An 18,671-nucleotide genomic window follows, 5' to 3' on the forward strand; every position below is an offset into this window, starting at 1 on the left:
TTAGGGGTGTGCAGCACGGATAGACTCATAGAAGTCGCGCTATCATGATAGACGTTAGCAAGTCACTGACTGTTAATTAGCCTACCTTAACTTAGAATCGTGCAGTCATAAACAGTGGATCATCTGAGAAATGTTTCGTTTCTACATTCTGTTTATGTAATGTATTTGTAGTGAAGCCTACTTGCTTAGACACATGTGCTGTAAAAACATGTTGGCAATGTTAAAAAGGCAAAAGTTAACACTGTTGGTTATTCAAATATAATGAATCATTATTTGATTGATAATATCCAAATAACAATATCTGGTATGAGGGTTAAACTTGCTAGCCATAGGATAGACAACATAATTAATTAACCATTTTGTAAGCAGGAAAGACAGCATCAAACCACAACAGATTTACATTTATTCATTTAGCAGACACTTTTTATCCAAAGCGACTTACAATTGAGAACAATAGAAGCAGTAAACCTAGGATAACAATATGCAAGTTTTATGACCCTTCCTAGTTTAATCTAATGCACTTTTTTTTTCTTTTTTTTTTTTAAGAATAGAATGTCAATAGAATTTGATATAGAATAGAAGGGGGGGGCGGTGGTGTCCCCACCAAAGCTGAGACCAAACCTACGCCCATGACTGATCTTGATGAAACTTCAGCAGTGTGTTCGCTGTAAGAGGCCGATCACATGGATGTGACTATTGTGAGTCACAGTTATAGCGCCACCAACTGGCAGCAGGAAGTGTGTCACTTTCAAAATGCTTTGAAATCACCCTTTAATTTTTACCCGATTTGCTTCAAACTTTATGTGTATAATGTAAACACACGGCAGATTTAGACCTGTGAAAGGATTATTGATATCTTAGATACTGTTGCCGTGGCAACGCATACAACTTTAATATTCTTTGTTGATGCTTTTGAGACTCTTAAAATACTTGAAATTGCATGAAACTCGACAGACACATCACATTTATTAGCCTATTGTCTGTGTTTATGTATGTGTGTGTGTGGCTGTCTGTCTGTCTGTTACAGTGACAAGAGATTAAGCCTTTCATTGCTGTGTGATTTTTCCTGCACTAAAGGATAAAGAAATCTCTAAGGCCTTGTCTTTTTGCATAACAATTTTGTATTTTTTTAAATTACAAAATATGCATAGAACCCAGATCTTTTAAATGTATAGTTTGCTTTATATAAAATTAAGATTGTATTGGTAATTGAAGCTGAATGAATTTAAAATGAATGTGCTATATTTCAGAACAATATATTTGTTTTCCTTAAAATTGTAAAACACTAACTTTATGTGTGGGAGTTTGTGTGTGGGTGAGATTTTGGTTGGGTGACAGTTGTAGGTTACAGTATGACAAGAGTTTATAGTTTGACAAAAGCACTTTGTTGTGTTTTATTGCGACTGTACACACATATAAGTAAACACTTTGCAGTTTGAATGATGTCCTCTATGAACAAAATGACAGAGTATGTTTTTATGTGTAACACTGTTCAATCGCACCCGCACCCGCACCTCACTCACACACACACACACACACACACACACACACACACACACACACACACACACACACACACACACACACACACACACACACACACACACACACACACACACACACACACACACACACACACAACATATTCCATCATTGCAATCTTGACATCGCAGCCTGTTCATTATAGCCTTAATAATATACAATGAAAAAATAGTCAACCTAACATATAAAAATTACACTTCCATATTTAAATAGTCAGTAGTAGCCTACAATTCATATCATTCACAGTAAGCACCGCTCCACTGTGATGTTTCCGAGCACATTTTTGTGCAAGTGAAGAGGATGATTTTTCTTCTCAAATTGTTTAGCTATGGCGAGGAATTAAAGTCATGTCAAAAAAGTAAACACTAAAAGCCTCATATCTTCTAAAAATTGTATTATACACCATTTATTTCTAGATAAAATTATACAAATATCAGAACTAAACCCATTTTATTCTTGTTTTCAATTTAAGAATAATGTACAAGTTTAAAAACAGCCAGAATGCGGTATTAAGTCAAAAAATAAATAAATCAAGTAATACATAGGGCTATACTACTTTTTGCTGACAATACAAAGGCAGAGTACAGTAACTTTAAAATAGTGGTCAACAAGTTTGAGCTCAAGATTTTTTTATGTAGATCATTTTCATTACTAAAACATCTAATTGCCAGATTTCCAGTGTCCTACCTATAATTAATTTGAAGGGACAACTAAAAATTGTAGGTTTCAGAAGGTTGCTCACGCATACTTTGTGGTTGATATGTGCCCTCGATGCGCACTTTTGCAGAGCCCACACTGATGCAAGCTCTACAGCACACTTATTTTCGACAGTCAAAGCGGGGTTACGTTTTTGCACGTTGTGCACAATAACCCTAAAGTAACCGTGGTAGCGGTGTCACCGGCTTGTTTATATATATATATATATATATAAATATAGCTGCGAGCAGCGATGAAGGGGAAAAGCCAGCGGGACCGCCTTTAGGTAACTAAAGGAACCGGGGTTGCGGTGCCACCGGCTTGGGCCCGTATTCGCTGTTCGCAGCTATATTCAAGGCTTGGGCCCTAATAAATAATCCTTAGAAGAACAATAGGGCTCTGCGCCCTTTCAGGGCTTTTCAGGGCTTGGGCCCTAATAAAACAATATAATCAATGAATAAATAATGTAACCTTAATGATTAAAATTATTTATTTTTATTGAAAAAGTAAGTGCTCTCATCATTAGGGAGTTTATTAATGATTTTATCACTTATTGGTAATATACTCTCCATAATTTGGCAAAAAGGCATGGAGATGTGTATTTTAAATTACTCTGTGTTCTACGTTATGTATGTATATACAGTGAATGATTTTGATACTTGATTTTTATCTCCTTTTTTTCTACTATTCTCTTTATTTAAATTTTTCTTGATTTATTTTATTGTACTGTAACGCACTTTGGATTAACTACAGTTGTGTTAAACTTGTGCTCTTTAAATAAAACTTGACTTGACTTGAGATGAAGGAGATATGAAAAGATTCAGCGGTTCAACTGTTTCCTATGTGTCCTGTATGTGTGCTTTCACACTGGCAGTTTAGTCCGGAACGGGACACGGTTCAACACGGACTCGGCTGCGCACTTGTTCAGGAAGAAAAGTAACCTTTTACTGTATGCGGTATACCGATGACGATGCATTTAGTTCAATAAAACACATGTAAGGGATACCAGCTAACAGAATTATGTTTTCCAAACGATGTTTTGGCTGTGGGAACAGTGATTTTAAATGTTCTAAAAATGTGGAAATGTCGAGTTTGTTTAATGTTCCTGCACCTTTTCTGCACCTAAATTTAATGAACAATACAAATAAAATAAAAAACGTTTATTTGGAACATTCCAAGAAAGTTAAAATGTCCACTTTCTTTTATGTTAAAATATTATTTTAAAGGGCACCTATTATGCAAAATTCACTTTTACATGGTGTTTGAACATAAATGTGTGTTGGCAGTGTGTGTGCAAAACCACCCTAGAATGATAAAAATCCACCCAGTGGTTTTTTTACAATCTCAATAAATCATAAGCACTGTCTCAGAACGAGCTGTTCTAAGATTCGGCGCAATGTGACGTAGAATTGCGCAAGCCCCACCGACGTGGTTTGATTGACACGATTGACGTGGTTTGTTTGGATTATTTCCTTGTAACGACTGGAAATAAGGTGTGGCCCCTTTAAGAGCTGTGCGCTCCCTGTTGAACTGTCGGCACGGGCAGTATTGTATTGTATGTGCCTCGAACACCCCTTTTGCTGTCTATGCGAAGTTGCGAACACCCCATGTATGCGGGTAATTTTTGTTTGATGCTAATTTTTATCTTATTTTGTTTATTCAGTAACGATGTGGACGGTAGAACGTGTGACAGACAGTTAGGCTACACGAGTTCGATTTGGGAATAAAGTGCGAGTTGTGAGATGCCAATCGCCTCCGTGTGTCTGTCTGGCCTCTGCATGCAATAACTTCAGTTGTGAGCTATCCCTAATCTTCCTGAAGCAACGCGTTACAAACTGTAGCCTACTTCAGTTTCATTGCGGGGACACCACCTTCACCTGCCATCATGTCTATCAGCTCGCTTTCGGGTTAAACTTTCCGCGACTGCGCAACTGGGTTATAGGTTGCCAGGTTGAGGTGACAAACGGGTTGAAATTGTAAATGGTCTGTAGTGTGGATTGTGTGAATATAATGCATTTAATACAATCTGGCAACTGGTCAACATTAGACAAACATATTGGTCCGATTATTCATAAAGGAGTTTGGGCCATGCAAATTACGGGAGTTTCCCGGGAGAAATAACAAACCGGGAGGGGTCCGGGAGATAGGGCTAAAAAACGGGAGAAACCCGGGAAAAACGGGAGTGTTGACAGGTATGAGCTGTAGAACGACGGGATATTGCCGTGCAGACAGAAACATCACAGCTATGCATGTTGGAAACGTTACAGAACTGTCAATGAGGACGCTTCAAAATCACAGTTTGTGTGTGTGTGTGTGTGTGTGTGTGTGTGTGTGTGTGTGTGTGTGTGTGTGTATTGCACATCCATAATTGCAAAGGGGACGCGATTAAAACTCTATAAGTACATAAATGTATCAAATAATCATTCCGAGACGTCCTGGTCCATTCTCATTGTGTTTTTTCTGCCGGAGTCTCTTCATCCTCTGGGTCTGATTCCGGTTTAAACATGTACGGCTGAATGCATACAAAACAGCGGGTCTCTCCTACCGACTGTTTCTGTTTATTGCCATAGGTACCGTAGGTACGTTACGCCCTCATCCAAAGGCAGGGCGGGATATGCAGCTCATTTACATTTAAGGTGGTACACACCAAAACAGCTCTTTTTAAAACAGGCCCCAAAAGTGACATTTTGAAATGGTTATAATAAATTAACTGTGGGGTATTTTGTGCTGAAACTTCACAAATACATTCTGGGGACACCCAAGACAAATATTACATCTTGTAAAAAGGGGCATAATAGGTGCCCTTTAAGGTAAGAATAATGTTCCTGCACAATTCATTTAACTTTTTTTTTAATAACACAACCATACAAACATTCCAAGAATATCACAATAACATGTGCATTACTTTTATATTTGCATATTACAGTTTTTTACAGTTGCTAGGACACATTTCTCAATACTTAGGTCACTTTTTCAAAAATCTTCACACAGTTCTCCTAACCAACTTTCAGCTCGGCACAGCAGTTCATTTCACATTCAAAATGCACTAAAACTACCAAAACACTTCATTCATGTCTCAAATCAACACATTCTTCCATAACACTAGCAAAGGTTGACAGCCAACAAACACACTTTGTCACCCACACAACAATGACCTAGAAAACACTAACAACATGTAGCATTATACAATCTCTGTTTATAATTCACTGCAATAGAGGTTACTGGAATGAATCAGACATGATGCAGAATGCTTCAATATATTTTATGTCTCACATCGCAATACAAAACTATTCAGCAGTTGTCTCCTTTTGTAATGAAATTGAAAGAGTAACACCTGTGTAGATGTTCATCTACAATGAGAATCAGGTTGGTCCAATTGTCCACTTATTTTTATAACATTTAATTTTAAGATGTAAAATATATTTCATTAAAATATTACTGTAGAAATGTAGCAAATTGCTGGTTGTTCAGTTTTGTATTATGTTATTGTTTTGAACATAAGTTTAACAGTTTTGAAAACAGTATGTAAGCATGTGCACATTGTCCTGTCGGTACACAGAGTTTTGGCGGTTGTTGTGTCGAAGTGAGAAAAGAATTAATGTAATTTGAAAGATGAATGAATGAATGAGGCATTTATATAGCGCTTTCAAATGTACTACATGATGAAAGATGTAGTCATTGAATGCATTTTGTGCCAAAGCAATGATAATTGATCCACAGTTTATCCCACATATACTTCTGTTGTGCTCACTGTGTGAAGAGTTTTGAAAAAGTGACCTAAGTATTGAGAAATGTGTCCTAGCGACTGTAAAAAACTGTAACATACTGGGAACAGTGATAATATGAGTGTGTCAGTGACGTGCAGTGATGTCTTAAAGAGGCTAGGCACTGAGTTACGAAAGCCAGATTACCTGATTTATTGTTTGGGCTAAAAATACGTAATAACAGTAAACGTTACGCACAAGCGCGGCACATCAAGAAATGTACAAATCAGGATGTATATCGTGTACTCTCTCTCTCTCTCTCTCTCTCACGCACGCACACATGCACGCACATAATCATAATACGCGGGTATTTTATCAGGGTCGACCACTTTTTATCAGGGTCGATATTGTACCCATAACTTTTTTAAACATTTCGAGACACGGATGTACCTAATACAACTAAATAAAAAAATCTCCATTTAACTTGCAGATCATTAAATAAGAGACGATTTAGAGCTAAAATGTGCTGTTTTGAAATCAAGCAGAGTGCTCGTTGCCGCTGCGATTAGTGGATTGGAGCGTCAAAACAAGCCCAATATTATTAGATTATTAGGGCCCAAGCCCTGAAAAGGCGAAGGCCCTATTGTTTTCCTTAGGATTATTCTTTATTATTAGGGCCCAAGCCTTGAAAAGGCGAATGTTACATGTGTGTCCTGAGTTTCCCCCCGTCACAGTGTTTTTGGTTCAGTCTAGTGTCCCAGTTTTCCCGCTCCTCGTTTGTGTTCAGTTCCTCCACCTGTGTTTAGTTAATTTGTCCCAGCTGTGCCTTGTTTCCCTAATCTGTTCCCTGTGTATTTAAACCCTGTGTTCTCCCACTTATTCCTTGTCCGTTCTCGTTTGTGTATGGTACGTTAATGTATAGCGTGTGTTGTGGTTCCCGAGTTTTGTTTATTAAATCCTGTGTTCCTGATCATCCTCGTCTTCTCATCCTTCCTTCCACCACGCACCCGTAACAGAAGAACGGACCAAAACAGAGATGGACTTGGCTGGCCATGACCTGACTGACTACTAGTGATGGCGAGATGAAGCTTCATAAAGCATTGAAGCGTTCCATCCAATTGGTTCACTCATGTGCCGAAGCTTCATGGTGCTTCATTTGCTCTATTGTGCCATCAAGTGGACAATAAATGTAAAACGTGCAGTGTGATTATAATGACACTATGGCTTTGGTGTCTGAAGCATTGAATGAATTAATCAATGATGTTTGTGATGCTTATACATAAATTATAAACTTTTATATGGTGTCTGTCTTTATGATACAATGACAGGGTCAAAATGAAAAGTGGAAACAAGGGAGAGCGTTGTCATGTGAATGTGCTTGTGTTACTTATTTTTTGACTTTGCTGACACAGTCAGCATTTTATTCATTTTTATTTAAAAATAACAACTTCTCCACAGTGCTCGGCTTCAGGCGGTTTCTTTTTTTTTGAGATTATTTCACCTGCTTTAGAAAATACCCTTTCACAGGGCACAGATGAAGCAGGGGTACAGAGAAAAGCAACAGCAAGTTGGTACAAGTTGGGATATACTTGTTTCTGTCTTTCCCAATATTCCAGGGGGTTCTCCACTCTGGCGATGTTTGGTTCACCCAAGTACTTCTGGACCTCCACTGTTGCATCTGCAGTGACATTTTGAGCCCTAGTCTGCAGGACTGTGGTGTCCAAACGATGCCACAGTTTGTTACCTAAGACAGACAGACAGACAGGCTGTAAGTGACTAAATACAATAATTAGACATTTATTACACAACAATTAGAATGTATCCAGTATCTATTACTTTGAGTCAAAGGCTGAGAAGCTTCTGATGTGTGTGGTTGTGAGGAGGACGAGGACGGGCTGTTTCGAATAACAGCAGCACATTCAGCAGTGAGCCTCTTCTCGGCCTCTGCTGCTTTATTGGGGCTAAAGAAGCCGATCTTTTTAAACCTGGGATCAAGCAGTGTCGCCAGTGACATGATGCTCATTGATTGCAATGTGAATAGCTTCTCCCGTAACTGTCTCTTCAGACTCTCAGCCATTGCTTTGCTCTCTGGAGTTTGGAGAATTCCCATGTCCTCCTCCAGTGTGTGGTGTAGCATTGACAAAAGAGGAATGACTTTTGATCCGGATACTCTCTTCTCCTCTGACAGCTCAACTGTGGCATCATGAAATGGGGACAGCACTTTTAGACATTCTGCAATAATATTGTACTGTTCTGATGACAGTGGGGCAACGTCAGTGCGAAGGCCTGCCAAAGCTGCTCCTACAGGTTCCCTGAGGTCATAAACACGTTGGAGCATATGGTATGTGCTGTTCCAACGTGTATCCACTTCTTGAACTAGCTTCAGTGCTGGCTGGCCCATTTGCTCCTGCACCTGTGTCAGCCTCTCCTGTAAAATTAGCAATCAAAAAGTGATTAATGCAAGTGTCACTGCAGCAGCACAAAACAGTGGCATTTAGAATATTGCAATGAAATAAAGAACTTCACCTTTGCAGTTGTGCTGCTCCTGAAATAGCCCACTATCTTCCTTGAGTTTGCCCGGATGACAGACAACACAGTGTTTTGGTCAAGAGCCTTTTTTACAAGCAAATTCAAAGTATGCGCCACACAATTTGTGTGACGCAAACGAAGCTCCTTGGCACAAGCACCCATATTTGCAGCACCATCAGTCACAAGGCAAGAAACTTTGTTTGTAATACCCCACTGTGACATAAGTGCTGCTTTTACTTGTGCCAAATTTTCAGCAGTATGTGCCTCAGGGAAATACAGCACCCCTAAAACAACAGACTGCAAAGAGGTGCTTGCATCTATAAAATGGCATGTCACAGCTAGATATGCATCGGTGTTTATAGAGGTCCACATATCTGATGTTAAACTAACTGCTGAGGCCTTCAACACCAAGGCTTTGGCTTTCTCCTTGGATTCCTTATATTTGTCCTCCACCATAGCTTTCAAAGCCTAAAGGAAAGAAGAGAACACTCTTGGAATGGCAAATATGGGAAAAAAGGGAAAAATACATGTGCTCACATACGCACCTGCCTTGTGGGGAGAACATAGGTTGGGTTCAAAGCTTTAACAAGCTTTCTGAACCCTTTGTCCTCCACAATAGTGAAAGGCTGGGAATCCTCAATCACCATATTGACCAAGCACTCATCCACATCCTTCTTCTCTCCTGATGACAAAAAAATCCATTAATTAGATTAATTAATTATTTACAGTATCAGTTAATGTTGTCTAATACAAATATACCATGTCATTTTATGTTGGTATGCTGTCTTATCATTGCATCCTAAAATGGCTTACCTGAGCCTGGTCCACCTTGGTTGGTCTCCTTGTTTTCATGCAGGGCTCTATAATGCCTCAGCATAGATGAGGTGTTGTTGTTGTATCCAAGTTCTTTGAAACACAACAGACACTTCACCTTTTAAAATACCAGAAATAAGAAGAAAGACATTAGAACAAGTAATACCTTGTGTTGCCGCATGTATTTATATTACATTAGTTATTATTACAATGTAAATACATTATTTGGTGAGATCAGCTCAAAGTGTTCCCAGACAGGGGAAAATCTCCTTTTTCTTGCTGGTTCCATCGCAAAAAAAAGAAGCTTGAATAGATAGCTAACAAACTCGCAAAGTCCCAAGTCCACAAAATGTGAGGGGGAATCCATTGCATTTTGCTGGCCCTTATATTTCAAATAGACCGCCAAACCGCGAACCACTTCCTGAAGCAGTCACGTGGTACAGGCGGCTCGCGAGGCTTCAAACGTCACCACATACGTCACCGACACAAGCCTCGATACGCGCTTCACAGAAATCATCCCGGATTACTCGACACACGCTTCGAAGCCTCGATACGGGAGGACACATCACTACTGACTACCTCATCAGGATCCTGTTTGAGAGAGGTCTCCGCATCACCGTCACTCCAGTGATGGCTCCAGCCATCTTCACCATGCCATCCATCCTCATCCACGGTCCTGCGCCACAGACCGTCCAGCCTGAGGCCTCTTCGCCGCTGGTTCCGTCCAGCACCAAGCCCTCACCGCTGGTTCCGTCCAGCCCAGCCGAGCCTGCACCGCTGGTTCCGTCCAGCCACGCCCAGCCAGAGCTTCACGTCAGCCACGTCAAGCCAGAGCTTCACGTCAGCCACGTCCAGCCAGAGCTTCACGTCAGCCACGTCCAGCCAGAGCTTCACGTCAGCCACGTCCAGCCAGAGCTTCACGTCAGCCACGTCCAGCCAGAGCTTCATGTCAGCCACGTCCAGCCAGAGCTTCACGTCAGCCACGTCCAGCCAGAGCTTCACGTCAGCCACGTCCAGCCAGAGCTTCACGTCAGCCACGTCCAGTCAGAGCTTCACGTCAGCCACGACCAGCCAGAGCTTCACGTCACGCCTGCCGAGCCATAGCTTCACGTCACGCCTGCCGAGCCAGAGCTTCAAGTCAGCCCTACAGAGCGTTCTCCGCTGGTCCCGTCCAGTCCTCCCGAGCCTTCTCCGCTGGTCCCGTCCAGTCCTTCCAAGCCTGTCCTGGAGCACGTCCCTGAGCCTGGCAATCCCCCCAAGAAAATTTTGGGGGGGGGGATATAGGCCACCTGAAGGTGCGTCTCCACCATGGCCGCCCGAAGGTGCATCTCCGCCATGGCCGCCCGAAGGGGATTCTCCGCCATGGCCGCCCGAAGGTGCGTCTCCGCCTTGGCCGCCCGAAGGTGCGTCTCCGCCATGGCTGCCCGAAGGGGATTCTCCGCCATGGCCGCCCGAAGGGGATTCTCCGCCATGGCCGCCCGAAGGGGATTCTCCGCCATGGCCGCCCGAAGGGGATTCTCCGCCAGGACCGCCCGAGGGGTGGTCTCCTACTCCGCCATGGCCCCCTGACCAGCCTGCTCCGCCCTGGAGGCTTCCTACTCAGGGTAGGCCACGCCCTAGTCAGCCTCCAGGGCGCCCGCCCCGGAGGCTTCCTACTCAGGGTAGGCCACGCCCTCGTCAGCCTCCAGGGCGGCCGCCCCCCCCACCCCTATTGAAGTTATACGGCGCGAGGATGCGCCTTTTTGGAGGCGGCGTTATGTTACATGTGTGTCCTGAGTTTCCCCCCGTCACAGTGGTTTTGGTTCAGTCTAGTGTCCCAGTTTTCCCGCTCCTCGTTTGTGTTCAGTTCCTCCACCTGTGTTTAGTTAATTTGTCCCAGCTGTGCCTTGTTTCCCTAATCTGTTCCCTGTGTATTTAAACCCTGTGTTCTCCCTCATTCCTTGTCCGTTCTCGTTTGTGTATGGTACGTTAATGTATAGCGTGTGTTGTGGTTCCCGAGTTTTGTTTATTAAATCCTGTGTTCCTGATCATCCTCGTCTTCTCATCCTTCCTACCACCACGCACCCGTAACAGCGAAGGCCCTATTGTTTTCCTTAGGATTATTAGGGCCCAAGCCCTGAAAGGGCGCAGAGCCCTATTGTTCTTCTAAGGATTATTAGGGCCCAAGCCCTGAAAGGGCGCAGAGCCCTATTGTTCTTCTAAGGATTATTTTTAGGGCCCAAGCCTTGAAAAGGCGAAAGCCCTATTGTTTTCCTTAGGATTATTATTAGGGCCCAAGCCTTGAAAAGGCGAAGGCCCTATTGTTTTCCTTAGGATTATTATTATTATTATTATTATTATTTTTACGACTATTGAAACTTTGCACACTGGTCAGAACCCGCGGCCATCAGGGCCGGGCTGAAGATGGTACCCGGGCGTGGCAGGGGGGCTCGACAGCGCCCCCTGGAACGGGGTCCGAAAACTTGGTCTATAAATCAAACACGCTTGCATGTAATAATTTGAAACTCGGTACACATATAGATCTCATCGGTTCATATATCCTTCGTGCATTTACTTTTTACGCCAACCCAACAGGAAGTCGGCTATTTAGGGTTGTTTGGAAACGCATGCTCTGGCATTTGAAACACTTCTCCTAGGGAATTCATTCAATCATCGCCAAACTCATTGTGCATGAAGTCAAGACATTGAGGATCCCAAAATTGCCAGCGGATTTTTGATTTCTCGAACGGATTGGCCGTGGCGAGGAAACGAATTTATGGCGAGAAACGTGAAACAGGAAGTGTGTTATAACTTCTTCATACATTAACTGATCTTGATGAAACTTCAGCAGTGTGTTCGTGGTAAGAGGCCGATCACATGGATGTGACTATTGTGAGTCAAAGTTATAGCGCCACCAACTGGTAGCAGGAAGTGTGTCACTTTTCTAAATGCTTTGAAATCAACCTCTTATTTTTACCCGATTTGCTTCAAACTTCATCTGTATAATGTAAACACACGGCTGATGTAGACCTGTGAAAGGATTATTTAATATCTAAGATATTGTTGCCATGGCAACTCATCAAACTTTAATATTCTTTTTTGATGCTTTTGAGACTCTTAACATGCTTGAAATTGCATGAAACTCGACAGACACATCTCATTTATTAGCCAGGAGACATGTGCAAAGTTTCAGAAACGGGCGTGGTGAGGGGCTCAGTAGCGCCACCTTTAGTCAAAAATGGGGTATTAGTTTTACCTACAGAAACACAAATCGCTATGTATATTGTTCTCCTCGAGCCGGACAACTTTCTAATTAACAGTTATTAGCTCGGATCAACAGGAAGTCAGATATTTTGGTCTGAATGTGGATTTTTGGCAAAATCAGCCTCTGATTTTTTACCCACTCCTCTTAAGTGGCTCATTTAATTCCCACCAAACTTTTTCAACAGGATGAAAATACATTAAAGAAGCTAAATTGTGAATGGCTATTGAATATCTCAAATTGTTTTGCTATGGCGAGGGATTAAAGTCATGTCAAAAAATTAAACACTAAAAGCCTCATATCTTCTAAAAAATTAATTATACACCATTTATTTCTAGATAAAATTATACAAATATCAGAATTAAACCCATTTTATTCTTGTTTTCAATTTAAGAATAATGTACAACTTTAAAAACAGCCAGAATGCGCTATTCAGTTAAAAAATAAATATATCAAGTAATACATAGGGCTATACTGCCCTCTTGTGTCCAATTGTATGGCCTATTGTATTTATTTATAAATATATTAAGTATGTGGCTGTGAGGATCTTTTCCCACTGGTTAATCGACGTGTGACACCAGCGAGGGCTTTTAAATCGCTAATATGAAAGTGAAAGTGAGAACGTCCGCACGGACATTTATAGTGGTGGCGCTCGCAGTGCGCTCGAATGAATTTCTATGGAAGTAGAAATGAAAAAACGTTCGCTCTGTTTTGCTCGCTCGTCGCCATGGACGCACCGTTATGAATGCCAGTGCAGCCGCATACTTTTTAGTTTCACTTTAATATTAGCGCCATATCGGGGGCCGATTGCTTCCGGTTTTCAGGGAAAACACAACAACAAAAGAGTAAATGACAGATTCGCTTAAATAGGCGCTTTTACACAAAATATTCCGTCATAATTTTTTCAGTCAGCTCTTCACTCTCGTGATTAATGAATTTTGACCCCTGTTGCTGATCTTTGCTGCAACTTTCCTTTCTGCTCACAATTTAGTAAGCAAACACGTTCAAGTTTTAATTATAGTGACTAAATGATTTTATTATACACACACATACATACACTCACTCACATACACACACACTTACATACACTCTCTCACACATACACTTCGTTTACACTCACTCACATACACACACACACACTCACTTACATACACACTTACACTCACTCACTCACATACACACACTCACTTACATACACACTTACACTCACTCACACACACAGGAACTGTAGTGTAGCTCTTCTCACACACACACACACACATGAACTTTAGTGTAGCTCTTCACACACACACACACACACACACAGGAACTGTAGTGTAGCTCTTCTCTCTCTCTCACACACACACACACACAGGAACTTTAGTGTAGCTCTTCACACACACACACACACACACACAGGAACTTTAGTGTAGCTTTTCACATACACACACACACACACATGAACTGTAGTGTAGCTCTTCACACACACGAGGGCAGTGTTTCACATACACACACACACACACACAGGAACTGTAGTGTAGCTCTTCTTACACACACACACACACACACACACACACACACAGGAACTGTAGTGTAGCTCTTCACACACACGAGGGCAGTGTTTCACATACATACACACACACACACACACAGACACACACACAGGAACTGTAGTGTAGCTCTTCACACACACACACACACACACACACACACTTACTCTCTCTCTCGCTCTCTCTCTCTCTCTCTCTCTCTCTCTCTCTCTCTCTCTCACACACACACACACAGACACACACTCACTCTCTCTCTCACACAAACACACAAACACACACACAGACACACACACATCTCTCTCTCTCTCTCACACACACACACACACACACTCTCTCTCTCTCTCACACTCACTCACTCACTCACTCACTCACTCACTCACTCACTCACTCACTCACTCACTCACTCACTCACTCACTCACTCTCTCACACACACACAAACACACACACAGTGTGTTGATCCTGTCCACAGACCTCGTGCTCTAAGTTCAGAAGTGTTCGTTTGATGGCAGGCTATAGTGTAAAATACTGTTGCCAAGGCAACTGCCTAATTCTGTGCATGTCAACCCCCTCCACACACACACACACACACACACACACACACACACACACACACACACACAGGATTTTCCTGCACACTTGGAAAAAAGAGGATTTACAGAAGAGCATTTGGTCAATGAAATGTTAACTATAATGGACGGGTTAACTCAGAGAGGACAAATCAGCAAATGCATCATATTTCTGCACATATGAAATAACCCGATTGTCTGGGTGTTTTTATCCGGGTCAGACTTACACTTATCCATATGCAACTGCTGTGTATGGATGTGTAATGATTGACCTTTATAATAAGACATGAGCCAGCCTACAGGAAATGAATTAATGGAGCGAGTGATGATTGTAATGCGTCTGTTTGAAGCTTTGATGTTTTACGCACATTAATTACACCACAGGCAAATATGACTTTTCCATTTCTGGTTTTGGTGGTTAATTATATATGACAGTCCATTGCTAAGATTAGCAGTTTTTCATATGAAATGCATTAGAGATGATGAGCAGGATCAGCGTTTTTATTAATCCTGAAACAACATTTCTGTAGAACAATCACAATCTCAATATTCACTCTGAACTAATTCTAGAATAAAAGGAAATTCTCACATAAGAAAGATATTACATTTTTTTATTTTCTTCTTCTCATTGGCAGTTCATTTGGTGTCGAATTATTACGTTTTTGTCCAGCATACATACAAGGTTTAATACTAACCTATAAAAAAAAGTAATTTTTGAAAGTAACAGTAAAAGGACATTTTTGAGATTTTGACATGTCGGTTTATGGTTGTATATTTTGTTCAAATAGTTTTGTTTTCCAGTTTTTTCTTCCAGAAATGTGTTGTGTTACATGTTCTGTTATTTAGTTACTGTTCATTCAGGGACAGATTTACCTCATATTATGTCATACAGGCAAAAGACATTTCGAAAACCCAGGTCGGAAACATCGGATGACCAAAAAAAAACAAAAAAAACTACTTTTCAGGAAAGTGGATTTTTTTTTTTTTTTTTTTATAATTAAACACTGTGTTGTCGAAGTTGATATTGCTGCTTTTTAAATGATCATGTACTTGTCTTGCATGTGTCATTATATTATTAATATTTTACCAAATTTTGCTGTTTTTTAACCCTAAATGTAACATGATTTTACAGTGCTCTGTCTGATATCATTGAATACTAGAGAACTGCCATCAGGGTCAAGTAATATATCTGGAAAATAAAAGGACAAGAACAATGCATACAAAATTAATAAAATCCCACACAATCTCCCTCACAAACACTGACCTCTCCAATCATCTGTCCACATATGCTTCATAAAGTTGCTGTAGTTTAGTCTAAGCCAAGTCAAGTCACCTTCATTTATTTATACAGCGTTTGCGTGTTTCAAAGCAGCTTTACAGAGATAACAGGAAAATAATTAAACAAAGTTTGTTTCCAGAAGAAAATAGCGTCACAGTCCAGCTTAAGTAAGTTCAGTGATGGTTCATTTCTGTTGTAAAAAAGTTATTAATTTAGTTCATTTATAGCCGCTCTGGAAAAAACCGTGATGTCATCGTCCAGCTCAGCTCAGTTCTCATATAATGCTGTCAATGCAGGAGATCAATAATATTGTTGCATATTAAATGATAACAGACCGATACGAATCTCTTCTTTATCTCTAAACATGGCATCATATTATGTTTTTTTTTTACTTGTTTTATCATTAGCCAAACACAGCTCGTCAGCCAGCGGGATCATTGGCGTCTGAAGTGTCCAGTAATGGGTGAGGAACGGTGAGGAACGAGATGTTTGGGTGGAGAAGACAGATGGAAACGTGTGTGTCTGACTGCTCATTCAGGCCACGTGAAGTCGGTCAGCGGGACGTTATCTCCCCTCAGACGTGTTTCTTTACATTCTGCCAGACGCGTGCCTGAGGGATAGCCTCTGGAGCAGAGCATGCTGGGAAATATTCAGCACGTCACACGCTTTAATGCTCACATGCCATCACTAACCGTAACGCTGGTGGAACAAAACGCGTCTTTAAACATGTATATACCAGTCAAAAAGAAGTCTCTTCTGCTCACCAAGGCTGCGTTTATTTGATTAAAAATACTGTAAAAACTGTGATATTGTGAAATATTAATACAATTTAAAACAGCTGTTTTCTATGTGAATATATAGTAAAGTGTAATTTATTCCTGTGATCGAAGCTGTATTTTCAGCATCATTACTCCAGTCTTCAGTGTCACATGATCCTTCAGAAATCACTCTAATATGAGGATTTGATGATCAAGAAACATTTATTATTATTATCAATGTTGAAAACAGTTTATTTCAGGATTCTTTGATGAATTGAAAGTTCAAAAGAACAGCATTTATCTGAAATATAATCTTTTGTCACATTAAACACTAACGTTCAAACGTTTGGGGTCAGAAAGAATTTTATTTCATTTTTGGGGGGAAAGAAATAAAATAAATCAATACTTTTATTCATCAAGGATGGAACAGGAGTCAGACAGGTGGTAAGGGAAATAGTGTTTATTTACAGGATTGCAGAAGCAGACGGAGATATGGTGGTGAGTATTCAAACAGTTGATGATCAGATGGGAACTTATCTGCAGGATAATTAGAGTCTCTGTTTCAGATGCAGATGAGAGTCACATGGAAGGGTTGAAGACGGATGGCTGAAGACTGAAGAGGGCATACGATGGCAAGGGTGATGAAGATAGTCCAATGGATATCAGGTAAGTAGCAGGTTGATAGCATGGGTGAGTCTGTGTGTCATGTAGAGACGAGACCAGACAATGAGTGTGTGAAGGGGTGTCGATTATAAAGGGAGCTGGAATGATGAGGTGCAGGTGATCTGTACACGGGTGATAATGAACGAGTGGGAGGAGTGAGTGAAGCTGGTGGAATCCTGACAGAATTAAATTGATCAAAAGTTACAGTAAAGACATTTATAATGTTACAAAAGCTTCTATTTCAGATAAATGCTGTTCTTTTGAACTTTCTATTCATCAAAGAATCCTGAAATAAACTGTTTTCAACATTGATAATAATAATGAATGTTTCTTGATCATCAAATCATCATATTAGAGTGATTTCTGAAGGATCATGTGACACTGAAGACTGGAGTAATGATGAGAAAAATTCAGCTTTGATCACAGGAATAAATTACACTTTACTATATATTCACATAGAAAACAGCTGTTTTAAATTGTCATAATATTTAAGAGTATTACTGTGTTTTTTAAATCAAATAAATGCAGCCTTGGTGAGCAGAAGAGACTTCTTTTAAAAACATTAAAAATCTCAAAACTTTTGACTGTCAGTGTATATGTTTCGATCAAACTGAGCTCATGCATTGAGGATCTAATGCAGTTAATATGCTGAGATCCGTCATGCATCACTCAAACCCTCACACACACACACACACACACACACACACACACACACACACACACAGGAGAAACACACGGATGTTCGGGATCTGAGCTTCTGACCATATTTGTGCAGCAAAGATTATGCATATGACCTATTTTCAGTCAGCAGCTTTGATATATTCAGAACAGAGCTTGTGCTCGTCTCTCTGTATAGTGTGTGTGTGTGTGTGTGTGTGTGTGTCCCAGCCCAGAAAAACTGGGAAAACAGAGTGTTTCCTGGACTGTGCTACACATCTGCTCCCAGAACAGGAAATACTCCCCCAAAACCTGAGGCTCCCTTAAGTCCTCACACACACACACACACACTCACACTCACACACACACACACATGCATGCGTGCACACACACACACACACACACACACACACACACACACACATGCACGCGCGCACACACTCACACTCACACATACACACACACTCTTGCACACACACACACACACACACACACACACACACACACACACACACACACTCTTGCACACACACACACACACATACAAACACATTCATTATAACTCCCACTCTGTCCACCAACACACGTCTTCACACTCTTGAGACTGAAGAGTCAGAAACCGCTCAGTGTTAAACTCAACATCTGGAAGGACCCTGAAGTCAGTCTAGTAGACCTCATATTGAGTACAGTGTG

The 18,671-nt window shown here is 41.0% G+C and overlaps 1 protein-coding gene across 1 annotated transcript in view; it reads left to right on the top strand.

Annotated features, from left to right (window-relative positions):
• The window catches only part of LOC130084483 (nicotinate phosphoribosyltransferase-like), a 54,843-nt gene extending 51,665 nt beyond the window's left edge, over positions 1-3,178 (top strand). The window contains exon 4 of the mRNA XM_056249943.1: positions 3,113-3,178. Coding sequence (XP_056105918.1) covers positions 3,113-3,178 — 66 coding nt within the window. The remainder of the gene's footprint in view (positions 1-3,112) is intronic.
• Positions 3,179-18,671: the final 15,493 nt, after the last annotated feature.

The sequence above is a fragment of the Rhinichthys klamathensis genome, unplaced genomic scaffold, assembly GCF_029890125.1.
Source record: "Rhinichthys klamathensis goyatoka isolate OS25496 unplaced genomic scaffold, OSU_Roscu_1.1 h1tg000065l_1, whole genome shotgun sequence".
Taxonomy (NCBI): Eukaryota; Metazoa; Chordata; class Actinopteri; order Cypriniformes; family Leuciscidae; genus Rhinichthys; species Rhinichthys klamathensis.